Consider the following 19,546-nt stretch of genomic DNA (forward strand, 5'->3'; position numbering starts at 1 on the left):
CGACGACCTTAAGAAATCCAAGAAGCTCTGTCGTACCCTCGAGAAAGCCTGGAGAAAAAACCCAACCATCGACAACCTGGCCTCCTTCAAGATCGCCACCCGCAAACACCACCAACTCATCCGTTCCACCAAGAAATCAGCATTCAAGGATTGACTTGACAACAACGCCCAAAACAGCAAGGAACTATTCAACATTGTCAAAGAATTTACCAACCCCAACGCCGGCTCCAACGACATCACCCCTTCCCAAGACCTCTGCGACTCTCTTTCCTCATTTTTCTACAACAAAATCACCGACATACATAACAGCTTCAAATACCAATCCGAAGATCAGCCCACTTCACCCACCCCCGAACCAAAACCGCACTCTAACAACCTCTACGCCTGGAACACAATCACCACCGAAGACACCATCCGTCTGATGAACTCCATCCACTCAGGATCGCCAACCGACCCTTGCCCCCACCACATTTTCAACAAAGCAGGCTCTATCATCGCACCCCTTCTCCGCGATGTCATCAACTGCTCCTTCAACTCCGCTACCTTCCCGGAAAGCTGGAAACACGCCGAACTCAGCGCCCTTCTAAAGAAACCCACAGCAGACACCACTGAACTTAAGAACTACCGCCCCATCTCGCTCCTCCCATTCCCCGCCAAAGTCATAGAGAAAGCCGTCAACAATCAGCTCGCCGCCTTCCTTGAATCCAACAAATCCCTCGACCCCTCACAGTCCGGCTTCCGAGCCAAACATAGCACCAAAACAGCCCTCATCGCAGCAACAGACGACATTAGAACACTACTGGACAAAGGAGAAACGGTTGCCCTCATCCTACTTGACCTCTCCGCAGCCTTCGACACAGTCTGTCACAGCACCCTCATACAACATCTAAACAATGTCGGAATACAAGGAAAAGCACTGGAATGGATCATCTCGTTCCTCGCCGGAAGAACGCAGAGAGTCCACCTTCCCCCATTCAGATCAGAGGCCACCAAAGTCATCTGCGGCGTACCACAAGGATCATCACTTAGCCCCACCCTCTTCAATGTATACATGAGCCCCCTCGCATCCATCGCACGCCAACACAACCTCTACATCATCTCCTACGCAGACGACACCCAGCTAATCCTCTCCCTCACCAAAGACCCAAACACCGCCAAAACCAACCTACACGAAGGAATGAAAGATGTAGCCGAGTGGATGAAGAACAGCTGCTTAAAACTTAACTCGGACAAAACGGAAGTCCTCATCTTAGGTTCATCCCCCTCTGCCTGGGACAACTCTTGGTGGCCACCTGCCCTGGGAACCGCACCCACACCTACAGATCACGCACGCAACCTGGGCTTCATCCTGGACTCCTCTCTCTCGATGTCCAGACAAGTCAATGCCGTCTCATCATCCTGCTTCAACATCCTACGCATGCTCAAAAAAGTCTTCCGTTGGAACCCCACCAAAACTAGAAAGACGGTCACCGACACCCTGGTCACCAGCCGTCTAGATTACGGAAACACCCTTTACGCCGGAACCACAGCCAAACTACTGAAAAAACTCCAACGCATCCAAAATGCCTCAGCCAGACTCATACTGGACATTCCTCGTCAGGCTCACATTTCCGGTTACCTGAAAGACCTCCACTGGCTCCCCGTCGACAAGAGAATAACGTTTCGTCTCCTCACCCACGCACACAAAGCCCTCTACGACCTTGGACCCGAATGTCTCAACACACGACTAACCTTCTACACCCCCACCCGCCAACTACGATCATCCAATCAAGCCCTCGCCGCTATCCCACGCATCCGTAAATCCACCATGGGGGGCAGATCCTTCTCCTACCTAGCGGCCAAGACATGGAATTCTCTCCCCACCCACCTACGCCTTACTCAGAACAACCTCTCCTTCAGAAAACAACTAAAAACCTGGATATTCGATAAGTAAATGCACCCCCCTCCCCCAAGCGCCTTGAGACCCTCTGGGTGAGTAGTGCGCTATATAAATTTCTGAACTTGAACTTGAATATTCCCACTCCAAGGGGTGCAACAGTAGGGAAAGTGTTGGATAGCGTAGGGGTAAAAATTACTATTCCCACTCCAGAGAGTGCAACAGTAGGGAAAGTTTTGGATAGCGTAGGGGTAAAAATTACTATTCCTACTCCCAAGAGTGCAACAGTAGGGAAAATGTTGGATAGCGTAGGGGTAAAAATTAATATTCCCACTCCAGGGGGTGCAACAGTAGGGAAAGCGTTGGATAGCGTCGTGGTAAAAATTACTATTCCCACTCCAGAGAGCGCAACAGTAGGGAAAGAGTTGGATAGCGTAGGGGTAAAAATAACATACTTATAAATAAATGTTTTATTTTAAATAATAAAAATATTAACTATTAAATAGATATAAACCATTTACAAATACCAATACATAATTATTAAAAACATGTGAACAAAATATATGCAATTAAAAAAATTAATGAAAATACCATTTAATAATATTTAATTACCAATTAATAATTAAGTAACAAATAATTAACCAAACAATTAAAGAACATTATTACTTTTAAATTACTTCCCACCCTATTCCCCTATAAACCCACAACCCGCTACAGAACATATTTATAAATTAATCAATTAATTAAAATTATTTACCAATTAATTAAAAATAATTACCAATTAATAAATATTAATTTATAATTCCTACTAATTAATAAATAATTTAACATAATTAAATTACTTCCCACCCTATTCCCCTATAAACTCACAATCTGCTACAGAACATATTTATCAATTAATCAAGTAATTAAATTTAATTACCAATTAATTAAAAATAATTACCAAATAATTAAAATTAATTTATAATTCCCACTAATTAAAAATTAATTTAACATAATTAAATTACTTCCCACCCTATTCCCCTATAAACCCACAACCCGCTACAGAACATATTTATCAATTAATCAATTAATTAAAATTATTTACCAATTAATTAAAAATAATTACCAATTAATTAAAATTAATTTATAATTCCTACTAATTAATAATTATTTTAACATAATTAAATTACTTCCCACCCTATTCCGCTATAAACCCACAACCCGCTACAGTACTAAAATACAAAATGTAATTAAATTACATAAAAATAAATTAAAAACATAATAAATACTAAATAATATACACAAAAATAATTTAAAAATCGATATTAGTAACATCGAAATTATTAACATCGATATCACTGACATCGATATTTAAAACTTCGATATTACTAATATCGATATTAAATGTATCGATATTACTTACCTTCTATATTTGGTCCCATCGATATTTAAACTTCGATATAATTGTATATCGATATTTAAATATCGATATTTTGTCTGTATACCGCAAATTGCTACTGCTGAGGTACGAGAGGAAACAGGCGTACAGGTAACATCCAATACGAACATTGCTGATGCGACCACTGCTAAAGGCGATGCTTTTCATCTATGTGCGGTTAGTCTTCTAAACGAGCAAATCAACTTTCACCTACAACTATAGACAACATTTTGTCAACAGGATTAGAAGATTTCATGTTTTCTCTATCCCCATACACTGACTTTTGATTCAGGCACACAATGTTCCGAAGAGACTCCGAATTTGGCCTTCATTTTTTCAAAACAAAGAGTGAACTTGGAACTTTTTCCTATGATAACATTTTTTTTTCCAAATTTGTATTTTTCTTTTTTTTGTTGGCAAGGTAATCTGCTCATAGTAGAACTATTCATAGAGAACAGAATTATTTGAAACACATTTCAGACACAGTATGTCACCTTGTCAGTCAGTCAGTCAAAACACTTTATTCAATTAATTAAAATCATAAAAGACATAGACAAGATTACATATTTACAAATATTTCACACATTTACTTCATATATATATACAATAAATATGATAGAATAAAAACAGTCAGTATACATATTCATAGGATAATATACTAAAATAGCGACCAATATTCACACAGGGCATTCTAAATTCATACGAAATTAATATTATTTCGGTACCACTCTCTTAGTTTTTCTCCGCACTGCGGCCACCAAAAAGCTAGCAACACAGAACATGTCGCGGGTGCTACTTAATTTCTGTTAATACATAAGGGCTGGCCTTACTTGTGAGAAACCTGCCTCTCTCAAAATTGGTAATAAAAATTGACCTCGCATTTCACGATAGAACTCGCAAAACATAATAAAGTGCATCGTGTCCTGTGAAGAGAAATTATCACATTTACAAGATTGACAGTTCTCAGGTTTCCCCCAACTCGGAAAATCACCCAAAGTAAAATGAATTAAGTTAAGGCGGAATCTTGTCAGGAGCTGTCGATGAAAAGGACGTTTAACTCTTTTCAGGTAAGGCTCAAGTGAGGGGGAAGTTAATAACAGGTAGTTAGCTTTAACAGTTACTTTCTTAAGTTCCTGTTCCTCACGTTCCATACCTAAAATGTTTAGGAAATGTATCTTTGTCCAATCGACATCCTCTCTTCTGATACATTCAGGGGTATTATAAATCTCAGGCCGCCCTAATTTTGTAAACATTGTTTTCACATATGAAAGCCAGGGAACCATATTAGCCCTATCCAGAGATGTACAGTCCAGCAAGATCTGGTGATTCAGGGTAATTTTCTGATTTAACCAGGTCTTAACCCAGAAGATCAAGGGGGCCACTTTCAACAGGTCTGTAACATAACCCAAACCTAACTCAGTATGAACTGAGTAGGTTGGGGTGGATTGTGGCAATGCAAGGAGAGACCTCAAAAACCTATTTTCACCCATTTTCTCCTGCGAGGTATAGCCCCATATGGATGAACCATATGTGGCTATGGCAAGGCATTTGGATTTATATATTTGCAGGAGTGCCTCAATAGGTTTTTCCCCCAACCGCTCGGCAAACCCCAAGAATGCAGAAGTAGATCTTACTAAAGCATTGCTCTTAAGGTTCTGCTGCGGGCCCCAATACCCCCTTTGATCAAAGAGTACCCCCAAATATGTAAAAAACGGGGCCCTAGATAATACAGCTTACTTACAATAAAAAGTTTTTATCTTACGGTTCCTGCAATGTTTCCCCACTACCATGACATGTGATTTCTTGGTGTTTACCTTCAAATCCAATGACTCCATAAAGTCTCAGAAGGAGTCTAACAGTCTTTGTAGCCCAAGACCAGTCCTTGCTAACAGGAATGCATCATCCGCGAACAGGAGAACCGGGAGGACCGTTTCTCCTATACGCGGAACATCCAGTGTAGAACCCCCTAAGGACCCCTCCAGAGCATTAATATACAAGGTAAAAAGGAGGGGAGCCAGAATACAACCTTGTCTGACGCCCCTCCTAGAACTAAAGTGGCTCGTGCATCTTCCTTCCTGTGTGACCCTTACTGTCGCTAATAAATCATCATGTAAAAAAGCTAAAAAATTACCCAGGGGAGGCTCAACACCAATATCCGATAAAATTGGCCAAAGTTTGGCTCGATTGACTAAGTCGAACGCCGAGGAAAGGTCCATAAAACCCAAATAGAGGGACCCTTCCTTCGCCACTGTGTATTTACTTATCAAGAGCTGTAAGTTTAAACATTGGTCCAAGGTACTTCTTTTCTCCCTAAACCCATATTGGAGATTTGAAAGGACCCCCCTGCCATCTAGCCAATCCCTGAGCTTACCCAGAATGACTCTCCCCAAGATCTTAACTGCTGAGTCTATCAGGGATATTGGTCTATAGCACGAGGGGTCCCCTCTCACTCCTTTTTTAAAAACTGGGACAATAACTGATGTTGACCAAGAGCCGGGAAACCCGCTATGGCTCGAAGCATTAAAAACATTAGTTAAAATCTTTGCCCAGAATTGTGGAAAGTGACCATAGAGGTCAGCTGGAACCCCATCCGGGCCAGGGGCTTTACTGTTAGACATCTCCTGAATTGCCTTTTCTATCTCAGCTTCGTTGAAGATAATTGGGACATTAGGTAGATTAGAGATAGTATCAACCTCTGATGAAGTAAGCTCCTCCTGCTCATAAATCCCCCTAAAATGTGCAAGCCATTTTTCATCCGGGATAACACAGTCTAAAGCTTTGTTATTGTCCCTCAAGAAAAACGGATGGTTAATGGTAGCCCAGAATTTGCTACTATCTCGTAGCACCTCAATTGAGAGGAGGTTATTCCATACCTCTTCCTTTATCTCTTTTTTGCGCTTCACAATTGCCATTTGATACTGTTTCCTCAGGGCAGCTATTAATCCCCTGTTTCTGGGTTTATGTTTCAGCGCCTTAAGAAGGGCACCATGGGCTTTGGAGCAATTATTATCAAACCACCTTTCCAACTGGGTAGTTGTTTTACTAGATTTAGCTTTTAGGTCTTTAGTAATCTGATTGCAAATAGAAGCATAGGCGTCAATTGCCACCGAGCTCCTGGCATTTTTGTCCAAACAGATAGCTAAATTTACATTGGCCTATCTAAAAAAAAGTCCTCATAAAACACTTCGGGGACCACCTTCGACCATTTGAGCCTCCTGCCCTGATCTTTGATGGCCAGGTTCCTGACATCCTCCATAAGTACATCACAAACTCCAGTTCCTTCCTCAAATTGTACCTCTAGAGTAACCGGATTATGGTCACTGAATGCAGAGGTTACTGCTTTATATGATACAACCATTGATAACACCGAGGGGGACAAAAATAAAATCATACACAGTACCTGTCTCTGTGCCCTTAAATGTGTCAGTCCTTGCCCCCCCTCACTAACCTCTGGCTCAAAAAGATTCATGGTAGCCAAAAGCTCCTCCAGGGCATCGCCCTGACCATTATGTTCAAAATGGGGAACCACTGCCCCCGGTGGGCCCAAATGACCCTCAATTTGACAATTCTGACCACATAAATGTATATTAAAATCTCCCATTAAAATAATATCAAAAACCGAATTGTGTTTTAGTTTATATTCTGACAAAAAACTCTCTAAGGAGATTAAGTGTTGACTGAGAAACACGCTCTCTTTTACATTATAAAAATTAATCAATAGTATTTTAGCCAAATTTGGCATTACCCATTCAACAATTAAGAAGTTTTTCGAGCCTGTCTCCAACATTGTTAGTGAGCCTTTCAATCTTAGTGAGAGGAGGAAGATTAGCCCTCCGTTTGCTCTGCCCACCGTCCCTGGAGTAGCAGGTACAACAAAACTAGTGAAGCCATTAAAACAGCAATTCTCAGAAGAATCCCACGTTTCCTGCAGGGCAATAATATCAAAATATTTTATGTAATCCACCCATATAATATCATTCCGTTTAGCCCTAATTCCTGCAATATTCCAACTCATCATTTTACATGCTATTACTTGATTTGATGAGGGTGGACAATCTTGTAAGTGCATGTCTTGTATCCATTAGTCAATCATTTTCCTCCAGATCTGACAGAGGAGCAAAATGATTATGCAGAGATATGTCTATGCTACATGGGTTTCTGGGGTTATGCATGATGGATGATAGTGTTGTGGTTGTTACTACAGTGCGTGTTGGAACCCCTCCTGATTTAGATTGTAAATTAGCAATCAGACCACTAGAAAGAACCCTTGATGTCAATAGGTGTCTCTCCTCCGTAGATACTTGTACAGGGATGCCATAATCCCTTGAACATCCAATTACAGGGTGATAAAAGAAACCCAGTGGTACTGGTCTAATGTCAGGGGAAACTATCTCAGAAGCATACCAGAACAATCAGTTTGCTACATTAGGTCTTTTGAAGTTAACAACCACGCAGTCTCCTGCAATATTTTTAGGTCGATGCCCTACCCAACTCACTCTTCTGGCCATAATAATATTGGGTGCTATATCAAGGCCACCACTGCTATATTGAACGCACCACTTTTTAGACTGTGTTAGGAGATCATGAGTGGATTCAATCACATTTTCATCTGGGGGGGGACCCTTGTAAATACTGCAACTAAAGGAGCGGCATCAGGAGGCAGATCTAAATGCCTACCACCGAATTTCTCCTGTCTACTGGGGTGACCCATATGTATACCATTTGCTTTTTTCCTTATAGTTTCTCTAGGTCCTGACCCCTGCCTGCCATCTGTATTAGAGCTACCACCTGGATCGGAAAACAAGTTATTAATCATACCACTGTCACTATTTCTTTCCACAATACAAGGTGGGTCCTGAACCAGGGCTGAACTTAAACTACCCTTTTGTCCCCTGATTTCCCCTCTCATACAACTACACGGTTTCTGCGCCTGAGTATCTTGAGCTTGCAAACCTCTATACTCTTTAATAAATATATCAATTTGGTTAAATGTTTTTAGCAGACCTGCCACACAAGTGTTAAGAGTGTCTATAATGTCTTTGGCTAAGCCCACTAATACTGGTTCCAGGCGAGATGTAAAAATGTTTTCAACAAAGTCTTCCAGATTTTGAGGGGTATTAGAATCAATCCCTTGTAGCCCAGATGCAAGTTTTGGACGCTTTCATAATGTATATATGTATGTTCATTCACTTAGCATTCAATGCCAACTTGTGCTTAGAATGAAACATTGCTTCACTGTGTATAGCACCATTGCATTTTCATGCATAGCAACAGTTATAATGCATTTTTCACAATGTATTTTACAACATGTTTTTAGCAAATCATGTGTAGCTATATTTTAGATATGTTTAGCATGTTTAAAATTTTTTAATGTCTTTCATTTGAAAGTGGAGTGGGTGTTGTGTGTCGATTTAGATACCGTATATAGGTTTTCCGATGTATGCCCTTATACGGTCACAATTTGCATTGCCCATATTTAGGCGTAGAAATCCTACTATTATGTAGGCATTATCCATGAAAACCAAATACAGGCATGGCCACCTACATCCATCCATCACCATCACAACGAGTTCTTGGAAAACCAGACTCTTAAGCCTTTAGGACTTCCCCTTGCTTAGATTATTGATTGTTACAAGAACTCATTAATTATGCATAAACATCTATTCATTAGGGGTTCATTCAGGATGTTCTTCTGCCCGACTTTTACATCAATTCTGGCATTTCTAAACAACTTCAAGGTATAAATATACCTTCACTTGCCATGGCAAATCACGGTTTGGCTGCCTACTTGCACGACACGGCTTGTCACGGCAAGTTCGGAAGGAAGTCAAGTCCCCGCCTGAAATACTGACCAGACGCTGTGATCCTCCTCACACAGAATCCTGCTCCAGTGTTTCTGACTCCCCTTGGGGTGTGTTAGAGATCGAGACAAGGAAGATTTAAACCTCTCTCTTTCTAAGGTATGGAGCATACTAAAACCTAGAGGGAATTTTGGCAACGCTGGTAAAACTAAACTATATCTAGCTATCCTTTAGAGACAGCACCTACTTCTTACCTCGTACTACATTTAGGTTAGGCAGACTGGGGTAGAACTAAATAGAAGCATCAGATGAGTATTCCCATTTTAGCCTGTGTTATTTATGTATGTATTTTATGATTATATGTCATAGCTACAAACCATGCTATTGTAGTATTATCTAATCTTACTGCTAACGCTGTACGTATTATGCTTCGCATTCTGTCTTGCGATTGTAGCAGTTCATATCTCTTGCACGAGAAATAAGACTGTTCTATAAACCCTTTTTATTGAAATGCCTGTCTATCTATTACTGTGTAAACTCTGTTGAAACCAAGCATGCATGATTGACTAAGTAAAACTGTTATCTATTGTTTCCACGATTCTGAGACTGTTCCGATTCTAAGTGAAACAAAGATGTCATGTTTATGCAGTTGTCAGAAACTAAACCCTTCTTGTTTATTAAAGAAGTTTCTAGAGACCTCTGAGTTAGCTGGCACACCCAACTAATTAAGCTTAATGTACTAGCTAGAGACATACTGACCTCAGTCCTATGTCAAATCTATAGTGTATATTATTCCAATGCGCAGAGCCTATCAGGGATATAGGAACTACACTACACTCAGTGCCAGGTGCAGCCACCCAAACAAACACCAGGGGGTTGTGCTTAAGGAGCAATCTATTCCTGAAGTAGCACCCACTGGAGCTGTACAAAAGGGGCTGGTGTTGGACGGAGCATCTGAACCAATCTAGCACTCACACCCAGTAAACAGATCTGGGTTTAATCCATCACCGTTCTTTAGCCCACTCTGCCACCCCAGTTCAGACATGGCCATAAACAAATCAGTCTGACCCTGTGCCTCATGGGAACAGTCCAGCCCGAACTGCCAAGCCATGCCTTTCCTGGACCGGATTCAAGCTTCCTAGGACCGGTTTCTGACATTACAGCCATCTTCAGCCAGGCTGGCTTGAATCCAGTGGCAAAGTGAACAAGGGACTCACGTCTGAGCATACCCTACCAACTTATGGCAAACAAAGTGGTACAATAGGGGGTGGTGATGGACGGAGTATAAGAACCAATCAAACACTCACACCCATTCAACAGTTCTGGGTTTAATCCATCACCGTTCTTTAGCCCACTCTGCCACCCCAGTTCAGACATGGCCATATGCAAATCAGTCTGACCCAGTGTCTCATGGGAACAGTCCAGCCCGAACTGCCAAGCCATGCCTTTCCTGGACCGGATTCAAGCTTCCTAGGACCGGTTTCAGCCACCCACTGGAGCTACCAGGTGTTGGCTCATTCCAATTCCAAAAGTCTTGAATATGGCTGAACAGGATGTGGCATGTTACAAGGCCTTAGCGATGATATAATTAAAACTGATCCTGATGGACAGCGGACAAGGTCAGAGAGAACTCCACTCTCAATGTCAGTTAGTTCCACAACTGGTCACACAACCGCTGCTTTTTAAAACCACCATCTACCTTTGCTGTTGGGAAGAAGCAGAATATTGCCACCAGATGTACTGCCTTGATCAGAAAATGTTGAAGATTTCAATGATGTGCTGGAAGAAGTAGATAACAAAAAGATTAAGCCTGGGCTCAGTTTGCGTAGTAGCGCTACGCGTAGCTACGAGAAGTGCACTTCGCACGATGCAAGCTACGCGAACTCCGTAGTGCGGTAGGGAAAATGCTGTTTGCACTGATTGCACAGTGCCGGATGCTTGTCCGCACTGTGCAATCATTGCAAACGGCATCTTGCACAGTGTAAGCGGTCGTTTTCTGCCGCTCAAGTAGATTTGTACTGGAGCGGCAGCTTTGTCAACACGGACTGGTAGATTCTCATCGCGAGCGGTCACAAGCATATGTGACCACTCGCAATGAGAAACCTGACCTCCCCGCGTTGAGAATCTCAACGAGAGGTTTATTGTCCATGCTCACGGTCAGCAGCTTGATATTGTTGATCGCGAACGAGGAAAAAGTCTTGCTGGGTTGTTGATTTTACTCGCTCGCAGTCGCCAACTTGACGTTGAGGACCACGAGCAAGGAAATGACGCCTGCTACGCTACGCCCTTTTGCACTGTGCTTCCTGCAATTCGCTTAGCGCGTAGTAGCGCAAACTACGTACGCTCCACTAGCGTAGTGTAGTACTACGCCCAGGCCTCAAAAAGATCACCAGCTATTTAAAATACATGGCAAGCATGGAGTAAAAAAAAGTGATCAAGAAGATACCCAGCAGTGAAGAGACTTTGTACAGTCACCTCAAGTAAGCATTGAACATCAAATTCAATCTGATGCAGAAGGCTGAATACAAAAGGTACATTTTCAACCAGGAAAGACAGAGAGTCCGTGCAACGTTAGATGGATTTGTTATAAGACTTTAAATGCTCATTAAACACTGTAAGTTCAACAAATTCAATGATGAAGAAGCCATTCCACTTAGAGTCATGGTTGCATGTTTGATTCAGTCAGAAGTTGGATGCTGAGAGAAATGCTCAGTCTGGAACGTGTGCTTATGTTGGCTATAGCTGAAGAATGTGTTGACAAACAGACAGCTGACATGGAGGCTGAAGGAGCCCAGATAAAATCGCTGTTGAGTGTAAAAAGCACGAAAATACATAATCCAGAAGGCCACAAGTTAACGTCTTAAGAGAAAAAGAAGTTATGTGTTCGATGTGGATTTTCCTTTCCACCTGAAGGTAAATGTCCCGCCATTGGGCAGATATGTAAAGTCTGTGGGAAGAAGAACTATTTGGTAATTGTTTGCAAAGTAAAGAAAAGAGCAAGTGCATCACGTCGAAATGGATGCCAGAAAGGCCCAGAACCATTCCCATCACATCCAGTGAAGTAAATGGCAACATCAGTTGAAGGAAGTATAAACTGAAAGAGGCCAATTGCCATTGAATTCTTCCCCCAGAAGTTCTTCGACATCACTGTTGAGTGACAGTGAAGAAGATGGATGTGCGATGTCAATGCTGCCTACTTAAAGGTGTGCACATGCAGTGTTAACTTCCTGTAAGAAAGAGTACAAGTGGAAAAAAGATTGACAGGTAAAGTCATGAAATTCATTTGGACAGTGTACCAAAATCAAACTAAAGGATAATGGTGGCTATGTCCCATTTATCATAGACAGTAGTGCATCGATAAATATTATGCCAGATGAAAAGTACAATGAACTGTCTTCAGTGCCTTGGCTTACACCATCAAAAACAAAGGTTTATACGTGGACAGCCTCAATACCACTGTAAAATCAAGGTTCCTTTATGGCGGCCATAAAACATAAAAAGATAAAGATACAATTCATGTCCTTTAAGGCACTTCACCAAGTGCTTGGTTACTCAATTTCCAACAATGGGGGTTTGGCCTGCCTTCACGTCAAAAATAGGCCACCATTTAAGCTTCTAACAAAGAATTAGGTGGACCTGTTATTTTTCTAAATGCCTTTAGATCCACCCTTTTAACACAGAAAGAGGGTTTAGTGTATTTATTTCACTTTTTTACTTTCAACGTTAGTTAAATTGCGTACATAAAAAACATTAACTCAAGTCACGAGAAAAAGACATACTTTATAATTCAACATTCCATCAAATCATAAGTACAGGAAAATTAACATTTAACAGATACTTAACAAAAATTCAATAACAACATGAATGACCAGCTCTTAAATAAGAAAAGAAACAATAGCGGTGCAGACTTATTTTCAATTTACAAATCTGCAGCATGCTAAAGCTAGCTAGTCGACAATGAGATTGCAACAGGCTGAATGCCTTGTTTACACACTGTGTCATTCAGTGAGGTCGTGATGGTTGTGGCTAGCTGGGTGTGGTCGACGAGTTTGTAACCCTGTCTTCATTTAAGAGTTCTCTTCAGAACCAGGACATGGTCGGTCTCTACAATATAATGGAATATTGTGAATTTATAAGTATGGATTCAGACTTATATTTGATCTACAGCTTAGTTCCACTCTGGGGTCTGTTCTTACCTTTTTGGAAAAAAGAGGTAAGCCGTTTGGCAATCAGTAACCGGATGAGCTGCACTGTTCAATGTGCTAATCTGGAGGGAAAAAAAATAAGATTAACTATGTTTTGGTGCACTCTAACGAAAAACCCAGCCATGTGTGCACCGCTTTGTCCACACTGTGTGTTGAAAGAAACTGGCATGCCGAGTTCTTAGGTTTCAAACTACCACTTGCCTTGTGTCTTTCTTCAAAGCCAATTTTTTACTGAAGTCCTGTTATTTGTGATGTAGGCTTTTATCCAAATTCCTGCGTGGGAGCCAGTGCGGTCGCTTCACACGACGTGCATTTACTTGCCAATACATGAATGTGGGGAATGCAATTCTAAACTATCAACACATGGGCAAAAGAAAAGGGAGTGACTTACTTGAGCTTGTATCAAGGGCTCGCGCTTAGTAGCAGCAGAGAGGCGAATGTCTCTTCATACTGTGTGCTCTGCTTCTACAATTAAAAGAAATCGGGACCATTGTATAACAACGTGACACACTGTAGCGCTCAGATATATGACGCAAGCGCTCGAGCTTGGTTTAAACTTGCCTGAATTCTATACACAGGTTTTTAATATCGTCTCTCTCTGATTCATCAGTGTGGCTTCTCAGTAACGCGGAAGGCAGATCCAGCGTTTTAAGACATGACTAATCGATTGTTACCAACTATTCAGTTCATGTGGGCTGAGCTGAACTACATGGACCCTAATTCCCAGCTCAACCCACATTATCTGATTAGTTAGTATGAATCAAAGAGAGACGATATTGAAAACCCGTGTATAGAATCCACGCAAGTTTAAACCAATTCTAGAAGGCCTTTTTGAAACCTGGGGTGTTCCATCAATTTTACAATCTGACAATAGCCCACCAGTCAACAGTTGGGAGTTTTGCTCGTTTAAATCTCAAGCATCAGAAAAGCACACCTTTTTGGCTACAAGCTAATGGCATTGTTGATCATTTTATCAGCACTCTTAAAACGGCTGTAGAGTGTGCTGCACTGAAAGGACTTGAGTACAAATCCATTCTTATTCTACCCTTCGTGCATACAGGTGTACTCCCTATTCTACAACTGGTGAGAGTCCAGCCACTTTGAAGTTTGGGAGAGCTTTGGGCACCAAGCTGCCTCAGTGGAACAATTAAAGATAAGCTGATGCCTAGAAAGTTTGACTCACTAATTCTTATCAAGTCCAGAATGAAAATTTATGCAGACAAGCGCAGATGTGGTCAGAGTACTACATTTTGAACAGAAGATTGTGTCCTTATCAGACAGATGCAAAAATGAAAATCCGATGCTCCCTTCGATGCTGAACCTTTGCATATTGTAACTAGTAAAGGACACACGGTGACTGCTCACTGTTCCGCAAAGTCCATTACAAGAGTTTTTCACATTTCAAGCACTTACCTCAGAGTCTGTTGGTTTCTGTAATTCGGAGTGGGACTTCATCACCAGAAGACTAGGAGACTAATAGGTCTATAGGAAGTTGGATCTGACAATTTGCTTTTCTTGTAAAAGAGAATAAGCAAACGTGTTTTCCATGGATTGAATAAAGAGCCATAGTTTATTAAGAGAATAGTGGACCATCAACCTTGAAATAATTTATAATAATGGGGATGTAGACATTTTGGCTCCAGAGTGTTGTTTTTCTAATATGATACCTGCTGAAATCATATACATTGTGGTAGGTCCTTTGAGATCTCTGAAGTTTTTGTATTCCTGGAAAAATGATGTAATATTCATATCAGTGTTCTATGAAATGGTCTTAATTGAATTACTTCATCATACACTTCCTGCAGGTCTTTATCAAGCTCTGAGACATAGTGAGATCCAAACTTCAGCTGGAAGAGTAGTGTTTATATCTTTTTGAGAGTGCCTAATTACTTTGCTGCCAATGTTCAATATAAGTGGGTGTAATTCCAATGACAGACCTTATAGCCTCTAATTTTCTGCATATGTGGAAATCATGTTTTGCAGAACATTATTGGATAATTCATTTTTCAATATGTAAACCTATTTGTGTTTACTTGTTATGATCCTGTGTTATTCAAGTATATCACTGTAAAATACATTCAATAAAGAAAGTAACAATATTTTATTTTCCTCCTAGAATCACCATTTGACCCAACCCTTTTCCTCACCTATGGAGTCTCCAATGTGACCTGTTCGATTATGTTTGGAAATCGTTTTGACTATGAAGACCAAGCCTTTGTCACACTACTTAACCTGATAAATGAAAGCACCAAACTTATCAGCTCTGTTTGGGGACAGGTAAATCATGTTGTGTTTTTCCATTTCCTTTTGTTTACCATATTGCATTTTGATCACTCTGATTTCACCCCTGACCAAAATTGTACAGGAGAATTTGGAAGATTCAATAAAGAGACACCGTCACAAATGAAGGTTGCAATAGGATGTCCCATTTTTTCATTCTTAATAACATTGGGCCTGATTTTTAGTTTTACAGAGAGAATGTGCTCCTCAACAAATGTGTTGGGGGACCCTATCCGCCAGACTGATGGTTTGTTCACTCTGTGATGTGCAGAAACCCTTTACCTATGACCCAACAATTTGAGGCCAATAGCATAAGTACATCAGACTGCACACCCTATTTAGAGCAGATGGTCTGATGCATTTTTTACTATTCTGGATCACTAATGAAAGCTGGTGGTTCTGAACAGAAATAAAATAAAATGACACCCACACTCTAGGAGGAAACCCTCGTGTGGTGTCAGTGTCATTAGTATTTTGTTTTTCTAAAAGGAGCTCCTGCTTTGGGAGTTTGTTTGTGAAAAATCTTTAACTGAGTTGTCAGAATCAGAATCAGACTTTAGCTTTATTCCGTTTTCAATTTAGCACACAAAAAACCATAAAAGCACAGTTTTACAATGATATATCACATTATTATACAATATTTGAAAAAAAAAGAATATAAAAGTTGGCACAGCATTTAAACATCTAAAACTAGTTAAAAACTAATGCCTAGCAGCATACTTTAAAATGGGCTGGAATTCATACATGTTTGCTACATTTGATCGTGCGCTTCAAGAATAGGGCGCTGTGTCTCACAAAACAGTCATTATCTAGGAGCTGCAATGCAAGATAGGCAGGGTGACATTGCCTCATACCCCATAATTTCAGTAAAGGTTTGATCTACCTCCTCCTCTGTTCCAAATACAATTTACAGAGCAGGACTACATGGATTGATGTGTGCAGGGAGACTCCATCACAGGGGCAATTTGGTAAGATTTTAGACCAATCATTTATGGTCGGAAAGCTTACCAAACTGTGAAATACATCAATTCTGAACTGTGTAAGGACAAATCTATCATACCCACTTAATGTATGTGCTAAGTATGGTTGCATGCTGATGGTGGACCGCATCATTTGGTTGGTTTGAACCGACGGCCATGATGTCTCAATGGCAAATCTATTTGCCTCCATATGGGTCTTGCATTGTTTTTTTAAAGCCTTTCTAGAGATGGAGCCCATCGAAAAAGGATTATGGTAATATTCTGGCTGGCCCAAGTCGGACATAAAAACTTTTATGTACTTTAACCACCTGATCTCTAAGGCTTGTTCTAGTTTAAGACAATCACATAATAAATTACGATTAAATGTGGTTTTTATGGAGGACCAGGTTCGGTGCCATAACATAACTGGTTGCATCTTTATTATGTCTGTAATGTATGGTAGCACCAACACGGTATGGCCAAAATAGGTTGATGTACAGCGTGGGACCGCCAATAAATACCTTAAAAATCCACCCTCTGGATTTTGTTTATGTCGCGGTATCCCCATATCCCAGCGCCAAAGTGGCCGTGCTGATGCACTTGGCTTGGTAGATATAGATCAAATCTACTGGGGTCTCTTTCCTAGCTTTTTGGAGAAATTCACTAAAGCTGTCGTTCTCATAAAGAGAAATTTCCTAGCCTAAATTGCCTAATGACATGAGCTCTTATGATCAATTCAAATTCCTAAGTAGGGGTACGTTATAGTGGTTTCCACCTTTTTGCTCTCTATGTAAATATCCCTCTGCTTCCTACCACCTGTCCCGTTCCTCTCTGACAGAACCCAGAGAGTCCCCCTCCCTCCCTTCCACTCCGAGGCCACCAAGATCATCTGCAGCATACCCCAAGGCTCCTCACTCAGCCCAACCCTCTTCAATATCTACATGAGCCCCCTCGCCACCATCGTATGCAAACACAACATCAACATCATCTCCTACGCAGACGACACCCAACTGATACTCTCCCTCACCAAAGACCCATTCACCTTTCAAAACCAACTTCCAGTACGGTATGAAAGATGTTGCAGAATGGATGAAGCACAGCCGTCTGAAGCTCAACATGGACAAGAGAGAGGTCCTCATCCTCGGACAATCCCCATCTGCCTGGGACGACTCCTCGTGGCCCACGACGCTGGGCACCACACCAACACCCATGGACCACGCACGCAACTTGGGATTCATCCTGGACTCCTCCCTCACGATGACCAAGCAAGTCAACGCAGTCTCGGCCTCTTGTTTCAACACCCTGCGCATGCTCCAAAAGATCTTCCGGTGGATCCCCACCGAAACCAGAAAGACGGTCACCCAGACCCTCGTCACCAGCCGACTAGACTACGGGAACGCCCTATACGCAGGAACCACAGCCAAACTGCAGAAACGCCTTCAGCGCATACAGAACACCTCCGCACGAATCATCCTCGACATCCCGCCACAGCCACATATCCGCCCACCTGAAAAACCTGCACTGGCTCCCCGTCAGCAGGAAGATCACGTTCAGGCTGCCCACCCACGCACACAAAGCGCTCCACAAAATGGGCCCTGAATACCTCAACAGCCTCCTCCCGTTCTACACCCCCACCCGCCAGCTCCGGTCCACCAGCCTCGCCCTCGCCACCGTCCCATGGATTCGCAGAACCACCACCGGAGGAAGATCGTTCTTTTACTTGGCAGCCAAGACATTGAACTGCCTCCCCGCACCCCTACGACTGACCCAGGACCATCTCACCTTCAGGAAACACCTCAAGACCTCGCTATTCGAGCAATAGCGGCACCCCCCTCTCCCTACAGCGCCTTGAGACCCTCACGGGTGAGTAGCGCGCTCTACAATTGTACTGATTGATTGATTAATTGAACTCATTATAAAAGTTTTAATGGTGTTTATTCTCAGGCCTAAATTTTTCCTAAACTCATTATAACTATCAAGAGCCTGTTGTAGTCCCATCGGTGTTTGGGCCATAATTACGGCATTGTCCGCATAGAGTAGGGCAGGTATTGGGCGTTTTGACAACTGAGGTAGGTCCCGGCACCCTTCCAACATGGATTGCTCCAAACCATTGGTATATAGTGTAAATAGGAAATGTGCCAGAACACAGCCCTGCCTAACTTCCCTCTCCACTTGGAACAACACTGTACACTCTCCGTTAGGCCCTAACCGCACCCGAGCTGTTGCATTTATATAGAGCTCCCTTAAGAAATGAATTAGAGGAGCCTCCACCCCCATTGCCGCTAAAATACTCCATCATTTTCCATGTCGTACGCAATCAAATGCGGCCGAACGGTCAGCAAAGGCCAGGTACAGTTTTCCCTTTCTCTCCTTCGTATATTTTCCCATGAGGATGGTTAAATTAAGACCCCGTTCTATTATGCCCAACCCCTCCCTAAAACCAAATTGAAGGTCTGATAAAACATTATTATCCTCGGCCAATTGTTGGAGCTGATTAAGGACTATACAACCTGCCACTTTGCCCAAGGAATCCAGCAGTGAGCTAGGGTGATAGCATGCCGGATTCTGTCAATCTCCTTTTAAAAAATGGGTATGTTAGAAATGGCGATTTCTGTTTGGCCGGTGCTTGCACCAAAGCCAGGCAGAAACCACCACTCTAGTCAGGGCAAGGAAGTCACTCGCCAAGATAACCCCTCCTCACCCCCTTGGTAGCTTGGCACGAGCAATCAGGCTTATCCCGGAGGCGATGTGTAAGGTGCTTGCGCTCGCACCCAGCAACAACACCCAAGGTCCACCACAAAGGAAACTCCACACAAGGTTATATATAAAAATAGCCTTTGTATTATACCAAACACATTAGATAATAAACATAAATTCCACTGTGCCACTGGCACGTGCGGAATTTACAGGGGATTATATACACAGGACAGGGCCACATGGACCACTGTTAGGAACAAGCACTTGTTAGAAATAGCACTTTGAACATAGAATAATTGTAGCACCAA

General features: G+C 41.9%; 1 protein-coding gene across 1 annotated transcript in view; it reads left to right on the forward strand.

Annotated features, from left to right (window-relative positions):
• Positions 1–19,546, forward strand: part of LOC144783025 (cytochrome P450 2G1-like) — a 367,886-nt gene that overhangs the window by 111,470 nt on the left and 236,870 nt on the right. The window contains exon 4 of the mRNA XM_078662213.1: positions 15,419–15,579. Coding sequence (XP_078518339.1) covers positions 15,419–15,579 — 161 coding nt within the window. The remainder of the gene's footprint in view (positions 1–15,418; positions 15,580–19,546) is intronic.

Source organism: Lissotriton helveticus, chromosome 9 (assembly GCF_964261635.1).
Source record: "Lissotriton helveticus chromosome 9, aLisHel1.1, whole genome shotgun sequence".
NCBI classification, from domain to species: domain Eukaryota; kingdom Metazoa; phylum Chordata; class Amphibia; order Caudata; family Salamandridae; genus Lissotriton; species Lissotriton helveticus.